Below are 19,153 nucleotides of genomic sequence, written 5' to 3'. Positions count from 1 at the left end.
TTTACTTAGAAGAAATTTAAGTATTAAAGAAAAGTAAATATAATATATAATATAATAATAGTACTAGTATAGATAGTAGTAAAAAAGTAAATATAGTTAAATAGACTTTATTTTTACACTTTACTCTAGAAGTTAGAAATACTTAGAATTATTAGAGAAATAAGTAATAAGCTATAAGTATAAGTATAGTAGTAATAGAGCTAGTAAGCTAAAAAATAGTAGTTATAAGTACTCTAAAATAATCTAAGTATTATTATAAAATTTAGACTACTACTATAAAAAAGCTAAAGACTTATTAGTATAGTTAAAGAATAGGTAGATAGGTAATAGTAAATATATATAGTAAGTAGTAGTTATATAATATAGCTATTAGAGTTATTAGAGACTTATAAGTAATTATATATAGAATATAGACTACTAGTAATTATATAGATATTATATAAGTATTTTAAGTTAGTTTAGAAGCTTTATACTAGCGTAGCTAGACTTACTTAGTTTCTTTTTAGTATTACGTAATTATATAAAGCTAGTACTAGTACTAGTTAATAGTTTAAATAGCTATTAGTAATATATAATAAATTTAAAGTAGTTAGCTTATTATAATTATATATATAGTAATTATTATAAGTTATAAATCTAGGCTTATATTAGAGATTTTTTAAGTTTACTATTAGATAATATAGTAATATATTATTATACAATTACGTAAAAATATAATTATATAATTATTTTATTTTTAAAAAACTACGCTATAGACTCTATCTCTTAGGCCTAGAAAGAACTAAGTATTCTAATAAACGCTTTATACTAGTATATAATAGCTATATTTATTTCTATAAGTGTAGTAAATTAAACCTATAATCTCTACCTAATTAGGCCTAGCGCTAATTAAGCAAGAAATATTAAATATTTACTTACTTCTATATATAGACCTATACGTAGAATCTTACTTATTAAACTTAACTATATTACTTCTCTACACTATTCTGCGTTGCCTATATACTTAAGGTATAGATACCTACTTCTCTACTAATAGCGCAAAGCGTAATATTAGAAAACTTTTATATCTATTACGTAATAGTATAAACTATTAAGCTATAGTCTTACTAACGCTATCTAAATTAAGTAGTAACTCTACTACTTAAGTAATAATCTTTCTAATTATAAAAATACTACTAGCCTATAGAATATATAAAAAACCTAGAGTAGAGTAACTAATATATACCTATTAGAAGCTTTTTATTAGAGTACTTAGTAGTTAAGAAGATAAGTGTTTATATAGAACCTTATACTTTATTACTAAAAGTATTATAATATAAAAGAAAGAGAATAAGCTTACTTTATTTAGAGTAAGTAGTTAAGGTAAATCTATATATTATATATTAAGTACTAAGATATATAATATTTATAAGTAAACTTTATTAAAAGACATAATAGTTTATAAGCGCAGCTTAATATTTATACTAACTATACTTTTTCTATTATTACTACTAAATATATCTAGATAACTATTCTCTAAACTCTTAGAATCTCTTTTATAGCTAGCTAGTAAGAATACTACTACTATATTCTAAAATACCTAGAATACTTAGAATACTATAGCCTAGAACTTTACCTTAGCTAAGGTCTAGAAAGATAGCTACTACTATAGTAGCTTTCTAGATCTACACTCTCTACTCTTCTTACTAGAAGAGGTAACTAGTTCTAAACTAGAAGAGTCTATAACTTATAATACTAGATACTACTAAGTTAATATCTATTAAGACTATCTTAAAGTTAGTATTTAAAAAGACTTTAAGATTATTTACATTTCTTTAGAAAGTAAATAATAGCTAGAACTCTTTACTAACGTTAAGATTAATAATAATAATAATACTAATAGTACTTATACTATTATAATAGGCTAAGACCTCTAAAAGAGTACTAGCTCTAATCTAGCTACTAAAGATAACTTACCTTATATTACTATATATAATAGTGTACATCTTACTAGCGCTATTAAATAATATCTATAGTAGTTCTACGCTATAATTATTTATATTATAATAGTAGGTAGATTATTAGTATAAGCTTACTTTATTCTTAAAGCTACGTATAAGATCTCTCTAACTACTATACTCTACTATCTTTATAATAAAAAACTTAACTATATTTATAATCTTAAGACTAAACTTAATAGATTAAAAAGTAATATTACCTCTAATAATAGTAAAGCTAATAACTTAGACTAAGCTTTATAGACTAAAGTTAAGAAACTCTATAAAGCTATTTAGACCTATTAATAGACTATATCTTATCTAGAGAATACTAATAACTTTTATAAGAATAAAATAGATTAGATTAAGGCTATACTTACTAATAAAAAGAGTAAGACTAACTACTTCTATAAGATATAGAAAGATAAATAGAATATATCTACTACTAAACGTAAATAAGCTACTATTAAAAAGAAAAAGAGTAATAAGTACTTTATTACTTACGCTAACTATAACTATAACTATAAAGCTTTAGAAAAGAAACGCAACAGAGTCTAGTATAGTACTAACTACCTCTAATAAGAATTTAATATTATTCTTAATAAGCTTCTAGCTTATAAGCCTAATTATTATCTCTTTACTATTTTCTATTATAACTAGTCTAACCTAAATAATTACTATAGATATAATACTTTAGCTAATAGTAGTTAATATAGAAGGCATAGAGTTTCTATTCTTACTAACTAGACTACTACTAATTACGCTTATAAGACTACTAAGCGTTCTCTATATTAAGATATAGATAACTACCTCTACTAAGATAATATACCTAATTAATATAATAAGTAATATACTTTTCTATATAATACTTCTAAGTAATAAAGTAGACTAAGTTAATAGATAATACCTAGCCTATATAACTAAGCTCTCTTAGCTATTAGAGGTATAAGTAGAGAAGTTACTATCTAATTACTAGACATCTTTATCTTTAAGAGTAAAAATAACACTAAGAGTAAAAGTAAAAACTATAAAAAGTAGTATTACTCTATAGTAAATAAGTGTTTAATATACGTAAATAATTACTCTACTTTTTTTTACTTTAAAGATTATATTAAGAGTAATACCTAAAACCTAATTAAATATAAGATTATCTCTACTAAGAACTACTTTAATATTCTAGATACTCTTAATAAGCACTTTAGCGCTAAGATATATAAGAAGAAAATAGAAGCTAAGACTACTCTATATAATAACTTTTTAATATAGAAGAATAGTAAGACTTTTATTACTTAGAAGTAGTATTTTATAAAAGTCTATTTAGTCTTAAGAAAGAGTAACTATAAGATAATTAGTTATACTTACTACTTTCTTTACTCTAGACTAGTAGCGTTAACTATAGTAGAATTTATCTAAGATAAGATATTAACTTTCTTTCTTAATTACGCCTATAACTATAATCTTAATTAGAAAGAGATTAATAGCTACTCTATACTAATAGCTAAGAAAACTACTAAGCGTAACGCTTATAAGCTTTAAAAGCACTTCTCTTTAGACTATTTACTTAAGTAAAAGTAAAGCTTTAACTACACTACTAAGTAATCTACTAGCTTTAGTTAAACTAACGCCTAGCGTAATATTCTATTTAAGAATAAAGCTTATTTTAAGTATAGTAATAAAGTCTACTATAGTAATAATTATATAAAGATTTAAGCTATTCTCTTTAACTAGATTAAAGGCCTTTTATTAAATGCTATAAACGCTAACTTTATAGATAATAAAAACGCTATAGCTAAGAACACTTCTTCTAAATAGAATAATAATAACTATAACTATTAGGCTTATATTAAGAATAATAAAGTTAATAAGAAAGGCTACGTAGTTAAATATACCTATAAGTTATATTTTTAGATACTTCTAAACAAAATTATAATTAGAAGCTAAAATAGAGTAAATTACTTAAGAAGACCTATCTTATAATAGAGTATTATAATTAACTTAAAGCTATAGTAATAAAAGTGCTAGATATTAAAACTCTACTACCTTAATAACACTATCTCTCTACTACTACTATTTACTCTACTTAAAGTAGCTTTTACTCTACCTTATAGCTTAACTTTAAGTATTAGCTCTTAACCTTATTAGATAAAAAGACTACTATATATCTTATTAATATAGAAGCTAGTGCCTATTTTATTAGCTAATAGTAGGTACTTAATTATAGACTATCTTATATAATAATATTACCTATCTAATTAACTTTTACTAATAGCTATACTATTAAGTTAATTACAAAAGCTATAGAATTATCTATTACCTATAGCTTCTATACTAGTATAGTTCTCTATTATCTAGCTAATATAAAATAGTATAACCTTATTCTAGAAATAAACTAGATAGAATATTATAACTCTACTTTTAACTTTAGTAAGAGACGTTCTATAACATTTAATAGTTCTTATTATTATCTAAACTACTTATATACTAGAATAATAGAAACTATATATAGTAATAAGTATCTACTAGATAGTTATACCTATAAAGTTAATAAAAGTATAGCTATTATAATAATAAGCGCCTACGCTATAGTACTAACTACTAAATAATATCTAGAGTAAGTTATCTAGGTAGAACTCTACTATTAGAAGAAACTTAATAAGCTACTTAATAATAATTATAGCTATAAAGCTTTCTATAATAATATTATCTATTATATAAAGATATTTTAGAATAACTTTAATAAGTATATAGAAAAGTATAAGAAGGCAGAGATAATAGATAAAGACTTAAAGAAGTTAGTACTTAACTAGCTCTATAGTAAGATAAAGAAGATTTTTAGTCTCTACTTTATAAACTACCTTTTATCTTATTATCTAGGTATAGACTATACTATTAAAGTTAAAGCTAATAAGCTGCTATAGCTATATATCTATAGTTTAATATAATAAGAGATAGAAGCTATAAAAGTATATATTAATAAGATAATAAGAAAGAGATTTATCTATTCTAGCTCTTTACTATACGCCTTACCTATTTTTATTATTAAGAAACTAGAGAGTAGACTACGTATTTACGTTAATTATAGAGGCCTAAACGCTATAACTAAGAAAAATTAGAATACACTACTATTAATAAAGAAGACACTTATATAAATAGCTAAAGTCTATATTATAAGTATTATTAATATTATTACTACTTTTAACTTAGTTAGAATTAAGAATAGTAATAAAAAAAAAATAGTTTTCTAAACAAGATATAAACTTTATAAATACCTAGTTATACTATTTAGGCTATATAACGCTCTAGGTATATTTTAGATATTTATTAATAAGACTCTTTATAAGTATCTTAATAATATCTATAGTATCTATTTAGATAATATTCTTATATATAGTAAAAATAAGTTACTCTATAAAAGTTATATTCTTATAGTATTATAGAAACTTAAAAATACTAGAATATATCTAAACGCTACTAAGTATAAGTTTAAAGTTAAGTATATAAAGTATCTTAGTTTTATACTTATAACTAATAGCCTAAAGATAGACCTAAAGAAGATTATAACTATTAGAGACTAGTTACTACTTAGAATAATTAAGAATATCTAATCTTTCTTAGAGTTTATAAACTTTTATAAACATTTTATTAAGAGCTTCTTATACCTAGTAAAGCCTCTTATAGTACTAATCTAGAAAGATATTAATACTTATAAAGCGTTTCTATTAGCTAATAGCTTAGCTATATTTATTATCTTCTATTATATTAAGAAGGCCTTTAAGACTACTAGTATTCTTATCTACTTTAATCTAGACCTAGAAGCCTAGTTAGAAACTAATACGTTAGACTTTATTACTATAGTAATACTCTTCTAAATATATAATAGCATACTTTAACTAGTAGTCTTTCTATTAAAAAAGATAAACTTTATAGAGTATAATTATAAGATCTATAATAAAGAGCTTCTTATAATTATATAAGCTTTTAAAAAGTAGTATTTTAAGCTTACTAGTATAAAGAATTCTATTAAAGTCTTATCTAATTACTAAGCACTTTAGATATTTATAACTAATAAGAGACTAAATAGAAGATAAGCTTAGTAGACTAAGTTTCTTACTAAATTTAACTTCTATATTAAGTATTAGCTAGAAAAATAAAAAACTAAGCTAGATACTTTTACTAGATAACCTAGTAACCTTTCTATTAATTATAATAATAAATAAAGACGCTATTAGGTATAGATAATTATTAAGCCTAATTAAGTTAATCTAGAAGTATAAGTAGCTTTCTTATACTTTAAAAAGAATAGAGGTAGTTACTATACTATATACCTTACCTACTATTACTTAGAGTATATTAAGAATAATCTAATCTCTCTAGCTTAAATAATATACTAGCTTAGTAAAAAAGACGCTGTTAGTAAGTTATACGCTAAGTTAACTCTAATAATATTCTTATTATATCTTACTCTCTTAGATATTACTAATAAAAATCTTATAGTTATAATATAAGAGAACTTATAAATAGTAATTAAGAATAAATACGTAAAAAAGAAAGATAGTATACTTAAGAAACTTATTAAGGCTATTACTAAAGGCTTAAGGCGTATACTCTATAACTTAATTTATAGTAGTTACTATATTTATATTAAACTAGAAGACTACGCTATATAGAATAGCTTTCTCTATATTAAAGACAAAGTTTATATTTCTAGCTTAGAGTATATCTATATAAAAGTTATTAAATAAAGCTACTAAGCCTTTTACAGAGAATATAGTAGTAAGTATAAGTTATACTCTTATTTCTTTTACTAGTATTATTAGCTAAAGATAATAACTAATATTACTTAATATCTCTATAACTATCTTACCTATAAATAAACTAAGAGCTATTAGAATAGTAAATATAGTTTATTATATTCTCTACTAATACTCTATAAGTACTAGTTCTATATTTCTATAGATTTTATTACCTATCTATCTCTATACTTCTATAATAGATAAGTCTTTATAAATATTCTTATTATTATAAATAGACTTACTAAGAAGAAAAAGTTTATCTCTATAGTAGCACTTATAGTTAATACTCTTATTTAGATATTTATTAAGTATATCTAGTAAGAGAAGAGCTACCTAGATAAAATAATTACTAATAAAAGTAGTTAGTTTATAGAATATTTCTAGAAGTATCTCTACTAACGCCTAAATACTTATCTAAAGTATTTAATAGTATTCTATTTCTAGATAGATAGCTAAATAGAGAATACTAATATATATCTAAAGTAGTACTTTTAAGCCTATATTAATTATAAATAGAATAACTAGGCTTTCTATCTTTCTATTACTAAGTTTAAAGCTAACTTAACTATTAGCGCTAGCACTAGTGTTACTTCTTTCTACGCAATAAAAGGCTATAAGTCTAAGTTTAGATTAGAGCCTCTAATAGTAATTATACTAACTAATATAGGTCTAGTTTGTATAGACAAAACCTAGGTAGACTAGTTTACTACTTACTTAGACTAACTACGTAAAGAGCTCTAATAATCTATATAGTAGGCCTAGGCTAAGTAAGCTAAGTACGCTAATAATAACTACCTACCTACTTCTATCTTTAAGGTTAGTAATATAGTTATACTTAATACTAGAAATATATAGATAGTCTAACTAAACTATTTACTAGACTTTAAGAACTATAAACTATTTAAAGTTATTTACTTTATTAATAATATAGCTTATAAGCTTTAACTATCTAAGAAAATAAGTTAACTATATAATATCTTCTACTTATAGCTATTATATTTATACTCTAAAGACCTACTATCTAGTTAAGTTAGAGATAAAGAATAGCTAGCTACTATATACTCTAATATAGAAGATAATAAAAACTACGTTATTAAATTTATTAATAACTACTACGTAAATAAGCAGCTTATAGATTCTAGCACTAGACATAAAGGCTTCTTATAGTACTATATCTACTAGGCTAACTATCTAGAAAAATCTAATAATTCTTTCTAGAAACTTTATATAAATCTTATAGGTAGCGCTAACACTATTATTAACTATTACTAGTAATATACTATAAAGCCTAAGATACACTTCTAGTTTAGAATCTTAGTAAGCTAATAGAATTTTATAATAATAATACTTAGTCTTCTTACTATATAAATATTTATTACTAATAGCTTAGCGTAAGTACCTATATTCTACCTTATTACTACGTTAACTTATAAATAAGAAAAGTGTTTTTATATTTTTTATCTTACTACGTAATAAGAACACTTACTATAAGTTAGTTAACTAATATATATAGAATTCTAGAATAAGCGCTATAACTAATACTAAGATAGTAGTATCTTTCTAGAAGTTAGTTAAGTAGAGCTAGTAGTAATTTAGTCTTTAGAGAGTTACTATTATTAATATAATAACTAATTTAGCTAGAACTACGCTACTATTATAGTAAAGAAACTTACGTTCTATCTACTTACTAATAAACTAAATAGAAGATATTACTTATAGCTAACACTACCTATATTATTATAATAAGCTAATAAATTTTCTATAAGTATAATTAAATAAGTAAGTACACTAGCGCACTATATAAATAGAAATATAGTAAAGAATAGAGTTAGTAATAGCTAGTAATACTTATTTTTACCTACGTAGCTTTTATAATATAGGTATTTTCTTTATATATTATATTTAAATTTAGAAATTATATATAACTTATATATTATATAAGAGTAAAAAGAATATTATAAGTATTAGAACTTACTCTCTTTTTAAGAGGGGAGTAGTGTAGTAGATTAAACTTATAATCTCTACCTAATTAGGTCTAGCGCTAATTAAGTAAGAAATATTAAATATTTACTTACTTCTATATATAGATCTATATGTAGAATCTTACTTATTAAACTTAACTATATTACTTCTCTATAATAAGTAAAGCTATCTATAGTTTAATATTATATAAAAAATTATAAGTATAGATAGTAAAAATAATTAATTAAGTTCTATAGATAAAAATATAATACTACTAATAAACTAACTCTTCTATTTCTTTTTTTATACTAGATATAGCTTATTAAAAACTTTCTTTTATTACTATTATATTACTTAAAAGCTTAGATATATAAAAAGTTTATTAATAGTTTTAGTCTACTTATATAAAGCTTTTATAGTAGTACTATAATAATTCTAAAAGTACTAATAGTATTAGTAGTCTTCTAATATAATTTAAAATATATAATATAAGTTTTAAAAGCTTTTATAATAGTCTGTATAGTTACTTTAATAATAGTATATATTATAATTACTAAGATAGTCTAACTAAGAGCTTTCTTTCTAATACTAGTTTTAATATAGTTTATAGAAGCTTTAATAATTAATATTATAGTAAAGTATTAATATAGAGTAGAGTAATAAAACATAGTTAGTAACTCTATATAGTAATCTTAAGATAGGTATATTTTCTAAATACCTTATACTTACTATATATAGCTATAATAATTAATAAAACTTTTTCTATAATATTTACTATAGATATAGCGCTTTAATAATAATAATAATAATAATATACTTATAGAGAGTAATAGTAATAGAGGCTTCTTTAGTATACTTAAAGGTAGACTTAGAAGTAGTAATAGATAAGCTATAAAGCTATAGAAATGTTAAAATATTCTTAAAAGTTAATATAGAAGCTTTCTAAGTGTAGGTAAACTTTAGGTCTAGAGTAATATTAAATTATAGTACTATACTACTATAAAATATAAAAAGATATTTACGTAAGTAAACTATAGTATAGAGAATAGTAGCCTAGAAGAGAATTATATAAAGCTTTATATATAGAGAATACTTCTCTTTATTTTATATTTTTCTTAATACTTTTATATATATCTAAAAAATTTACTAATATATCTACTAAATATAAAGAATCTTTTATACTAAACTTCTCTTTTATACTTATAATAGAGGCTTTAGTTCTTATAATAATAATAATAATAATAATATTTAGCGTTATAGAATATACTACGCTAGTAGTCTTTACTAGTTATACGCGTAGCGTACCTAACTTTCTAGTTTATTTTAGTAAGTTTTTAATAAAAAACTTATAAAATATAGCTATAAAAATAAAGCTAAAAAAGAGCTTTTATTAGAATAGTATAAAGTAGATAAAAATAATTACTAGTAATAAAAGATACTTTATAGCTTTATATATTATAGGTATATACTATTTTTTCTAAATAAACTTTTCTTCTAATATTCTAGTAATTATAAAGAAATAGTTTAACTAACTTAGTATATTAAATAAGAAGCTAGCTAAGTTAGTAAATATACTAGTAACTTAAAATAAGCTTAACTTTATTAAGCTAATAAAAAGTACTATTTTTCTTAGCTAAAAAGAGGTAGCGCTTTACTAGCTATAAAAAGTAGTATATATATAGTATAGTATTAAGCTATACTAATAGACGCGTAATAATAGATAAAATAAATAGTTAGTATACTAAAGAATAGCGTAATATAGCTACTAATATAGCTAGCTTATAAGTAATTACGTATAAAGTATAAGTTACTAGTAATTATATAGATATTATGTGCGTATTATATAAGTATCTTAAGTTAAGTTAGGCTTTATACTAGTAGTAGACTTACTAAGTTATCTTTTAAAGATACGTAGTTATATAAGGCTAGTATTAGTACTACTAGTTAATAGTCTAGATAGCTATTAGTAATATATAATAAATATAAAGTAGTTAGCCTATTATAATTATATATATTAACTATTATATTAGTAGTAGAGGTAGTATAGATTTAAGTATTATAAGTTATAAATCTAGGCTTACGTTAGAGATTTTTTAAGTTTACTTTTAGAGTCTAATATAGTAATATATTATTACATAATTATATAATTATATAATTATTTAATTTTAAAAAAAGTACGCTGTAGGCTCTATCTCTTAGACCTAAGAGAGTTAATAATTAATATAATATAGTATAGATATATAATTAATATATATATATTAAGAAAAGTAATATAACTAGTAATAAGATTAGCTTTAAGTAAACTTACTAATACTAGAATAACTTATAAAAGAGGTTATAGAGATATAGTAAAAAGATTATCTATTTTAGTATTAGATTTAAGCTACTATTTTATATCTTAAGTAAGTTTTTAATTTTTAATTTACTATAAGTTATAAAATAAGAATAAAAATAGAAATAAAAATAAAGAAAAGAAAGTATATATATAGAAGTAGAATTTTACTTATAAAATATTTTAGTAGTTAATTACTCTATAATATATTACTTAATTAGTTATAAGCTATTAAAAATAAATATTTATATAATAAGTTTCTTTACTATAAGTAAAGATTAGTATTTATAAAATAGTTACTTTACTATTTTAAACTTTTAATACTTTAACTATATAAAAAGTAGTAGTACTAAAACCTTAAGTTTTAGTCTATTTAATACTTATACTTTTAAATATAAAACTTAAACTTTTTATAAAATATCTTTTTTATATATTAGTAATAGATCTTACTTTTCTTAGACTAGCTTATAATATTAGATAATTAGTTTACTAATAAAGTATTAATAGATTTAAATTCTATCTTATACTCTTAACTAAAGATATATCTATTTACTTATATTAATAAAGATAGTGTAAGTAGTCTAGTATTAAGAATAGAATTGTAGAACTAAGCTCTTATCTAACTACACTGTAAACTTCGGATCGAACGGAATTAAGTCACAATCTTCCTCGTCGTCGAATGTCTCAAAGTGTACTTCGTCTTTGCGGTAGCTCTCTTTCGACACATCCAAGTCGTCCGCCTTTACTACCGTCTCCCAAGCACCAAGGCTCCCTAAAGGCAGACAAATAACCATCGGATTAGCTGGTTGATCTCCATCTCGAGGCCCAATAATGATGACACCATCCATTTCGACACTGGTGCCTGGGAAGAATTGGATTCGACGACAACGTGCTGTCCGTGGTAACGTAACTTCTTCGCTGGGCTGGGTCACTTGCGTCGATGTATCAACGGTGTGCCCACTCGAAGAGACTTGGGACTTCCGAAGCGGCAGCCTATACACAAGGAGTCTGTCTGAACTGCAGGTCAAATAGACGTACTCCTCTGTCCAGGTCAGGCTGAACGGTTGATCCGCCAACTTGTTCCGGTGCCACTTGCCTAGCTCCACCTTGGTTTCCACGAGTTCTTTCGGCGGGCGAGCCGAAGGTCGTTTCGCTGAAAGCGACCAGGAAGACAAAATGATGACGAGGTCTGGTTGAGTCCAGTGTTCGCCTGTGATGGAAGACGCGAAAACAGTGAGCGTGTATAAGAACTTGCCACATGCGGGGAAATAGGAGTCCACGATCAGCTCTCGATCTGGTATATACGTTAGCCCGCTAGAGACATGTCTGTATCAAGATCGGCTTACACCACCAGTGATTCTTTACCCCACTATGGGTAGGCCGGATGAAGTACTTGTTCTCCTCGATATTCACGAACAGCATATCTCCTGAGCCGAGAGGCCAGGTCAACAGCCCTTTGGAGGAATGGATGCGCGGATGGGAATTGTACAAGGCCCTTCTTCTTGATTTGAGATCCTGGAACCTGAATACCACAGGCTTATCGCAGTCGAGTCGTTCGATCAGAAGGCATGTGTTTGGCCGGCAATCAACCAAACAAAGGCCGCCAAGACGACGTAGTTTACCTCGACTATCTAGTCGTGTCCGGTAGAGTTGATGATATCGATCTTTGCACCACCGGCCTTTCTCCAGGCATGCGTGGCAGAGATCGTAGGAATTATCGCGCACACAGATGACGCATTCGTAGAAATAGCTCAACGGCTGAGCCTGACATGCATCACAGATACGGTGAGAAGGGGTGTTTTGCTTTTTGGTGACCTGCCCACGCTGAGGCTCTGAATGATTACCTTCAGATTCGGATGACTCTGAACTGATCGCGTGATTCGAAGTAAACTCAGCTCCCGTACGTCTTGGGTAGGAGGTGGATGGTGAGACCTCCAAGTCAGTGTCGGATCCGCTCTCGGCTTCTGGTGGGCTGGAAGCTCGTACCGAAGCTTCGGACCTTTCTCCGGTACTATCGTCACCCCGTTGGTTCGCTTCAGCTTCAGCCTCCGCTTCAGAGATATTCGCTGAACTCCCCGACGAATACGTAGACGGCGAACTACAGGAATGTATCGGGGACTCGGCATCGAAAGAAAATTGCGATGTATCTTCAGACTCGAATCCATCCGTAGCAGATGTATCGTCAGAAGTGGACCAAGACTGGCGGCGGCGATTGGGAACTTTGCGAAATCGCGGCTCAGCCTCGACCAGTCTTCTGCGACTCTTCACACGCAAATTTCCAAAGACCTGTATGTTTTCCCAGTATGGACAGCCATAACTTTCCGCTTTGTCTTTCTCCTTCAACCATTGGCTGTCGCCTTTGACTGCAAACTCGGCGCACCCAACACGAATACGTGTGCGAGATGACGTAAAGGCAACTGGTGGTACTCTTTCTGCTTGACGCAACGTTGGTATCAACTGAATGGCTCTGGTAGCTCCTGGGTCATACAATTCCCAGTTAGTTTCAGCTTTGGAAAACAGGAACGTCCGATGCGAGACGGCCCTCGGCTGGCATTTGCCGAGTGTCCAGGTGTTCTCAATCAATCTCAAGTCATCCTCAGACGTACTTTGAGAGAGTCAGTTCGATAAATCGCACGAATTCCTGCACACTTACCCAGATCCTTGTATTCCCCACACAGTGACGTTCAGCTCATCTGTGAAGCTCACATCGTACAAAGCCCTATCTGCGGTTTCGCTTGGTCCTGACCCATCTTCGAGTATGAGCGCCATTTGGAACCGCTGCAGATGCTTGTGACGACGGAAGTAGTTCGCCGTGCTTAGCGTGCTCCAGAGACAGCGGCTCATCTCGCCGTTGACGTTTTCGGTCACACCCCTCTGTAAGAATATGCCCCATTCTGCCAGGAACTCATGGTAGTCTCTCCACAGTTTCCTATCAGCGCCCGATTCCAGTAAGTCAGGAAGGTTCTTCTTGATGGTCCTCTTTTCAGGGTCATCGCAATCCAAGTCCTGAATGAAATGCCCAGGAACAAACAGGCTCTGCACCTGTATAGTCGTAACAAAGTGGGGAGATCGCACAAAGCGCTCGACGAGGGCTGAGAACTGCGTATCTGGCTCAGGGTCGTCTATATGTCGATACCAGTATTTTGCGGCATACTGTATGAATTCGTGATCGTGAACGTTGTCACGGCCGCACCGGAACTCGAGGGCGTTCTTTTTGATCAATAGTTGGTTGAGGTTCTTAGAGATGCAATACTTCTCTCTTTGTAGAGTATCTCCTTGCGTATAAGTTGTATAAAATACAAGAGGTATAGTTAGCTTATTGTCTCTAGGTTGCCTCTAGGTTATTGTAGTACTATAGAATAGTAATACTAAACTATAGGCTTTAAATTCTACGCACATAGTAATAAGTTAAAAAAGAGAGTATATAAAGTAACTACACTATAGTGTCTTTATTACTTCTACAACATATATATAATTATGCTACTTACACTCTTTTTCTTTACAATAGTAATTATTCTTATAATTATCTACCTTAACATCTACGCTTACTTAGCCTACTCTATAACCTTGCGTCTTACTAGTAAGCTTATTATAAGAATACTTAGTGTCTATTAGTAATCTTGTCTATTACTTTTAGCTTAAAGAATACAAAATATAAGGTTATACTTACTCTTCTTAAGCACTTAAATAGGTATGTGCAATACTTATCTATTAGATATACTGCTTACTTATATAGAAATAACTCTAGCAGCTAGAGCTTTTTTTTTAGCTAAGAGATTAGCTATATAAGACCTACTTCTTTGCCTTTAACAATACGCTTACGTACCTACTCTAGTAGAGACTACCTTTATAGACTAAATTAGCTTCTATAGCAATAATAAATAATATACAAAAACTAATATTATCTTTATACTTTATAGTCTGTAAGTTCTAATATAGTATAGAGTTTAAGCTGCTTAGGCTGTCTTAAGACAGTAGGAACTAGCATATAGAAGGTAATATTACTTAGTATAGAAACTAGAATTAAGCAATAAATTATATTTTGTAACAAATTTAACGTATTTAATTGTATAGAGCTGAAGCTTAATAGTTAGTTGTATCGATCCTGAAAGAGATAATTCAGACAGGCTTTCGCAAGGAACGTCGCATCCACCATTGGCAGCCGACTCGAGTGATTCGTTGTTGTATATGTGCCAACTCTCGGATGGTTTGACACACTCAGTAGGAACGACTCCACCGTTTGGTGTGCCAGACGGAAGACACCACCCGTGTCATTATCGCCTTTCGAGTAGTAGCGTACGAATGGAACACAGCGATTTCTAAGATGCGGAAGGCCTATCAACGATGTACGCGATATATCCGCAAATCCTGCTGGGGCGCGACGTTCCTGCAAGCAGAAAGATGTGATGGCCTCTTGAAGCTCGGTAAAACTGAGTGGTCGCCTGGCGAATGTGAGAACCGATAGTATGGCTCTGTGTAATGGTAAGTATCAGATCAAACTAGTCTCTGGGATTAAACGTACCGAGAGTAGCCTGTACATGGGCGTTTTCCCTGATCAATCACGTCCATGTTTTGTAGCCGCAGGAGCGACTTGTGGTAAAGCTGCGAAAGGTCATTTGATAGGTCTTGTTCCAGCATCGCCTCGATTTCATCGATGTTCGGGCAGTCCTTGAAAGCGTCTGCCATCATTTTCGCCCATCGGAAGCTATCTCCAGCCTTAGCTCGTATGCGCAATCTACCGATAGCTGAAACGAGGGGCGCATTCTCTCCCACATATTTTTTGCCGATCAGAGTTTCGACTGCAGCCTTCAGGAATATACTCACACTAACGCGAGACTCTGCTGCAGGGATGGCCAGCTCCTTGACAGATAAACCACTGATTGTGCCATTTGGAGACGCGATATCTTGATGTAGCCATCCTTTGCTTCTGTCGTCTGGCTGACTACTGAACCAGAGCCGGACATTTGGTTCATTCTGACCACATTCCATCAGTAACTTGATGACGTCCTCCGCAGCCTTTTCCTCCCTGTCCATTTGGTTGCGGTATTCCTTTTCGTAATGTGTCTTTCCGGCGACTTCGTTGATGCCATCGATGAAGACAAAGATTCGTCCGACTGACGCTGCTGCATGAAGTAGCTCCACAACTAGACTCTTCATCTCCTCTGCGTTCTTAGCTCTGTTTCTGAAATCAAGAGCTGCTTCGGTCAGAGCGTCACGATCAATCACTCTGTCCAGCAGTCGCGATGCTAATCGTTGAAGGATCTCCGGCTTTTGAAAAGCGACATCGAACTCGACGAAATCGAAGGCAGTACCAGGTTGATCAGGCAGCTCCTGGATATGTTTGATGGCTGCAGAACTCAGGAACGTCTTTCCCACCCCGGACGGCCCAGTGAGCCAGAGACATGCGTGTGATTTCGATTCTGCAGTCCATGCTTGGAATGCAGCATCGTTGAACAGCCAATCGCAGGTCCCTCGATGTTTATCCATGATCTCGCAGGCCTCCTTATGCTTCTCGAGATTGCTGCTATCTATGGTGCCGAGCCAGTCGCGAAGAGCCCCAATCCGTTTATCGTTTCGCCTGATAACGGCAAGGCCCCGCATGATCCTATCCCGGAGGCGTCTGTAGTTCACATGGTCCTTGTTGGGAAATTTGCATATGTCTTCGTGGCGAGCTCGATCCATGTAGAAGATCCTTTCGTGAGGTACCAAAGTATGAGCGGAGTGACCTGGAGCTACCTGCTATAGCTTAGTGTGTGTGGGGATGTCAGTCTGATTCGACATACCAGCTTTTCCATAGCACCCTCACTGTCCAGTACGGTAGCACACGCTGACGATATATTGAAATTCTCAGCGATGTTAGCAAAACGCTTAGCTTGCTCTTCAAGCTTTTGCGACCAGAGGCCAAATTGAGATGTCACATGGTCGCTCAGATGTCCCCCGTTCAGCCTCTTGAGCGCCTCGAGGCCAACTCCCACGTGTGGGGTATCCAAGAATACAACGTGCCGTGTACTGCGCAGAATCTCGGACATACTGGAAGTCACCTTAGAGTAATTCAAAGCCTACAATCTGTTACACATTGACACCGCAGTCACACAGAATGAATAATTACACTCTTGATGATGATACCACCGATACCGTGCCCCAAGAAAGTTATAGGATGATTCTGGAAGAACTATTAGCACGTTACGAGGGGGGTAGACGCAAAGCGATCAGAAGACTAACATGTATTTGACGATCATGGAGGATGCCACAAAGCTCTTCCCCCTGACTGAAAATTGTACTAGGGGCGATGATTTCACCATTGCGTGGCAGTTCGTCCCTCGCACGGTAGCCCCAAGTCCATACAACGATGTTGTCCATGTTCTTATCGAAGGGAAGGAACGTTTGCGGCCATGATTTCCCATTCTCATGTGTCCAAGTGCTGAAAGCGTTCCCAGTGTGTCCATGAACAAGTACAAGGCTAGAAATTGCATTAGCAGGCGTACAAGCCGAAGCTTCTAAAAGCAAACAAGCTAGGATCGCGTACTTGAATTGGGTCTTGGAGGACTGACCCGGTGGCCAGATTCGATAAAGCCCTACCGGGTTCGCCTCATCAGATATTACGTCTGCATTGGTTGTAGTCATACTGTCCGGTATGGAGTTGCATTTCCAGACGATGTGCAATAGGGCTACTCGTTAAAATCGAATACTTTCGGCAGTAGTGAGCTTAGTATCCGATTGTAACAACGCCGCCGACTTCGTACTCTGGAGAGAAGCGGATGAAGGGAGTCGCGTCATCAACCTCCGTTCAGTGATAGCAGGCTTGCAGTGTATTGGAGCAGACAGGCTCAAAGCTGCCTATCGAGCATTAGTCGTTGGTTGGTGTTTCGATCCCGCAGACGGGATCGGCGATGACCGAAAACGCGAAGGTCAGCATTGACACTGCACATGCTGGAATGTAGCTGCATAATATTCAATATGCGCGGGCGCTCCAGCATAACGACTCCCGCCCTCTCAGCAGCGGTTGTCCATCCGTAGCGAAGGTTCGGGCAGCGAACCACCAATACGCGCCTGATTGAGGCGGCCTTAGCTCGTGTCAGCCGAGCTGAAAGCACGCATGTCAGCTTGTGCACGCGCTGATGCATCACCTTACAGTACAAACCTTGCTTATTGACTGATGAAGCTGCACGTCGGGTCTAGGCTTTGGGAGCTGCAATGGCTGTGGCCTGGGAAGAGTCTTCCGTTCCGCATCAATCCGCGCAGCGTCCGTGCACGCAGCGTCACACAACGGCAGTCGGGAGGCCAATGATTTCTAACACCACAAACTATAGCTTTGATTCATTTAGTTCTTGTATGTGTGCGTTGCTTTGCACCAGCACAGATCCTAGTGCAGCTGCAGTTTCATGCGGTTTTTAATCAACGCGCGGCCTGACTTCAGTCTTTTCGCAACTTGAACACTCCAGATTTCCTGCAGCACTGGATATTGTAACATTACATTGGCGATATGGAAGACATCCCAGTGCGTACCTGCTCGTTTGTTCTTACCAAGCGATTGCTCATTGAATTCTAGGTATCCACGTTGGGACTGCACACTCTCTACCGTCCGAACAAGGGCATAAAGCCTGCACTCGAGTAAGTTTCACGCACAGTGAGGGTGACCATAGTTTCTGATCCGGGTGTAGTATTGTTGCGGTTCACGGTCTCGGAGGAGACTCAATCTCAACGTGGACGGACGGCGATGTCATGTGGCTCAGTGATCTGTTGCCCCAGAGCCCTGACTACAAGAAGTCGCGTATCATGACATTTGGTTATGATGCCACTGCGTTTACGAAACCATTCTCCAAGACCACCACTGGTAGAACCTTCACGTTTGCCGAAGCCCTCCTGAGCGATCTATCCGATGAGCGTGAGCTGGATGATGTATGAATTTGCGCACTGCTAAACGATGCCACCACGGCTGCTGACTATGATGCCGAGGCCAAGGGACGCCCGATCATCTTCTTAGGCCACTCGTTGGGGGGCATAGTGATCAAAGCTGTACGTCCGGAGCCATGAGGGCTTGTGGTCCGTCAGCTTAATTGTGTAGGCTCTCCGACGTGCACGCGAGAACT

General features: G+C 31.9%; 2 protein-coding genes across 2 annotated transcripts; one reads left to right on the top strand and one right to left on the bottom strand.

Moving 5' to 3' along the window:
- Positions 1-13,712: 13,712 nt before the first annotated feature.
- J4E85_010923 (uncharacterized protein) lies at positions 13,713-17,092 on the bottom strand (the record flags this gene model as incomplete). Its single annotated transcript, XM_051475126.1, has 3 exons — positions 13,713-14,322; positions 15,586-16,799; positions 16,847-17,092. 3 exons carry the CDS (start codon positions 17,090-17,092, stop codon positions 13,713-13,715), a joined length of 2,070 nt encoding a protein of 689 aa, XP_051321152.1.
- A 1,454-nt stretch (positions 17,093-18,546) lies between these two features.
- J4E85_010922 (uncharacterized protein) lies at positions 18,547-18,968 on the top strand (the record flags this gene model as incomplete). Its single annotated transcript, XM_051475125.1, has 3 exons — positions 18,547-18,561; positions 18,613-18,674; positions 18,725-18,968. The coding sequence occupies 3 exons, from the start codon at positions 18,547-18,549 to the stop codon at positions 18,966-18,968; spliced, it is 321 nt and encodes a 106-aa protein (XP_051321151.1).
- Positions 18,969-19,153: the final 185 nt, after the last annotated feature.

The sequence above is a fragment of the Alternaria conjuncta genome, assembly GCF_024043145.1.
Source record: "Alternaria conjuncta strain BMP 0040 chromosome Unknown scaffold_27, whole genome shotgun sequence".
NCBI classification, from domain to species: domain Eukaryota; kingdom Fungi; phylum Ascomycota; class Dothideomycetes; order Pleosporales; family Pleosporaceae; genus Alternaria; species Alternaria conjuncta.
The sequence above is the reverse complement of the archived record's forward strand: the minus strand, read 5'-3'. Positions and strand labels throughout refer to the sequence as shown.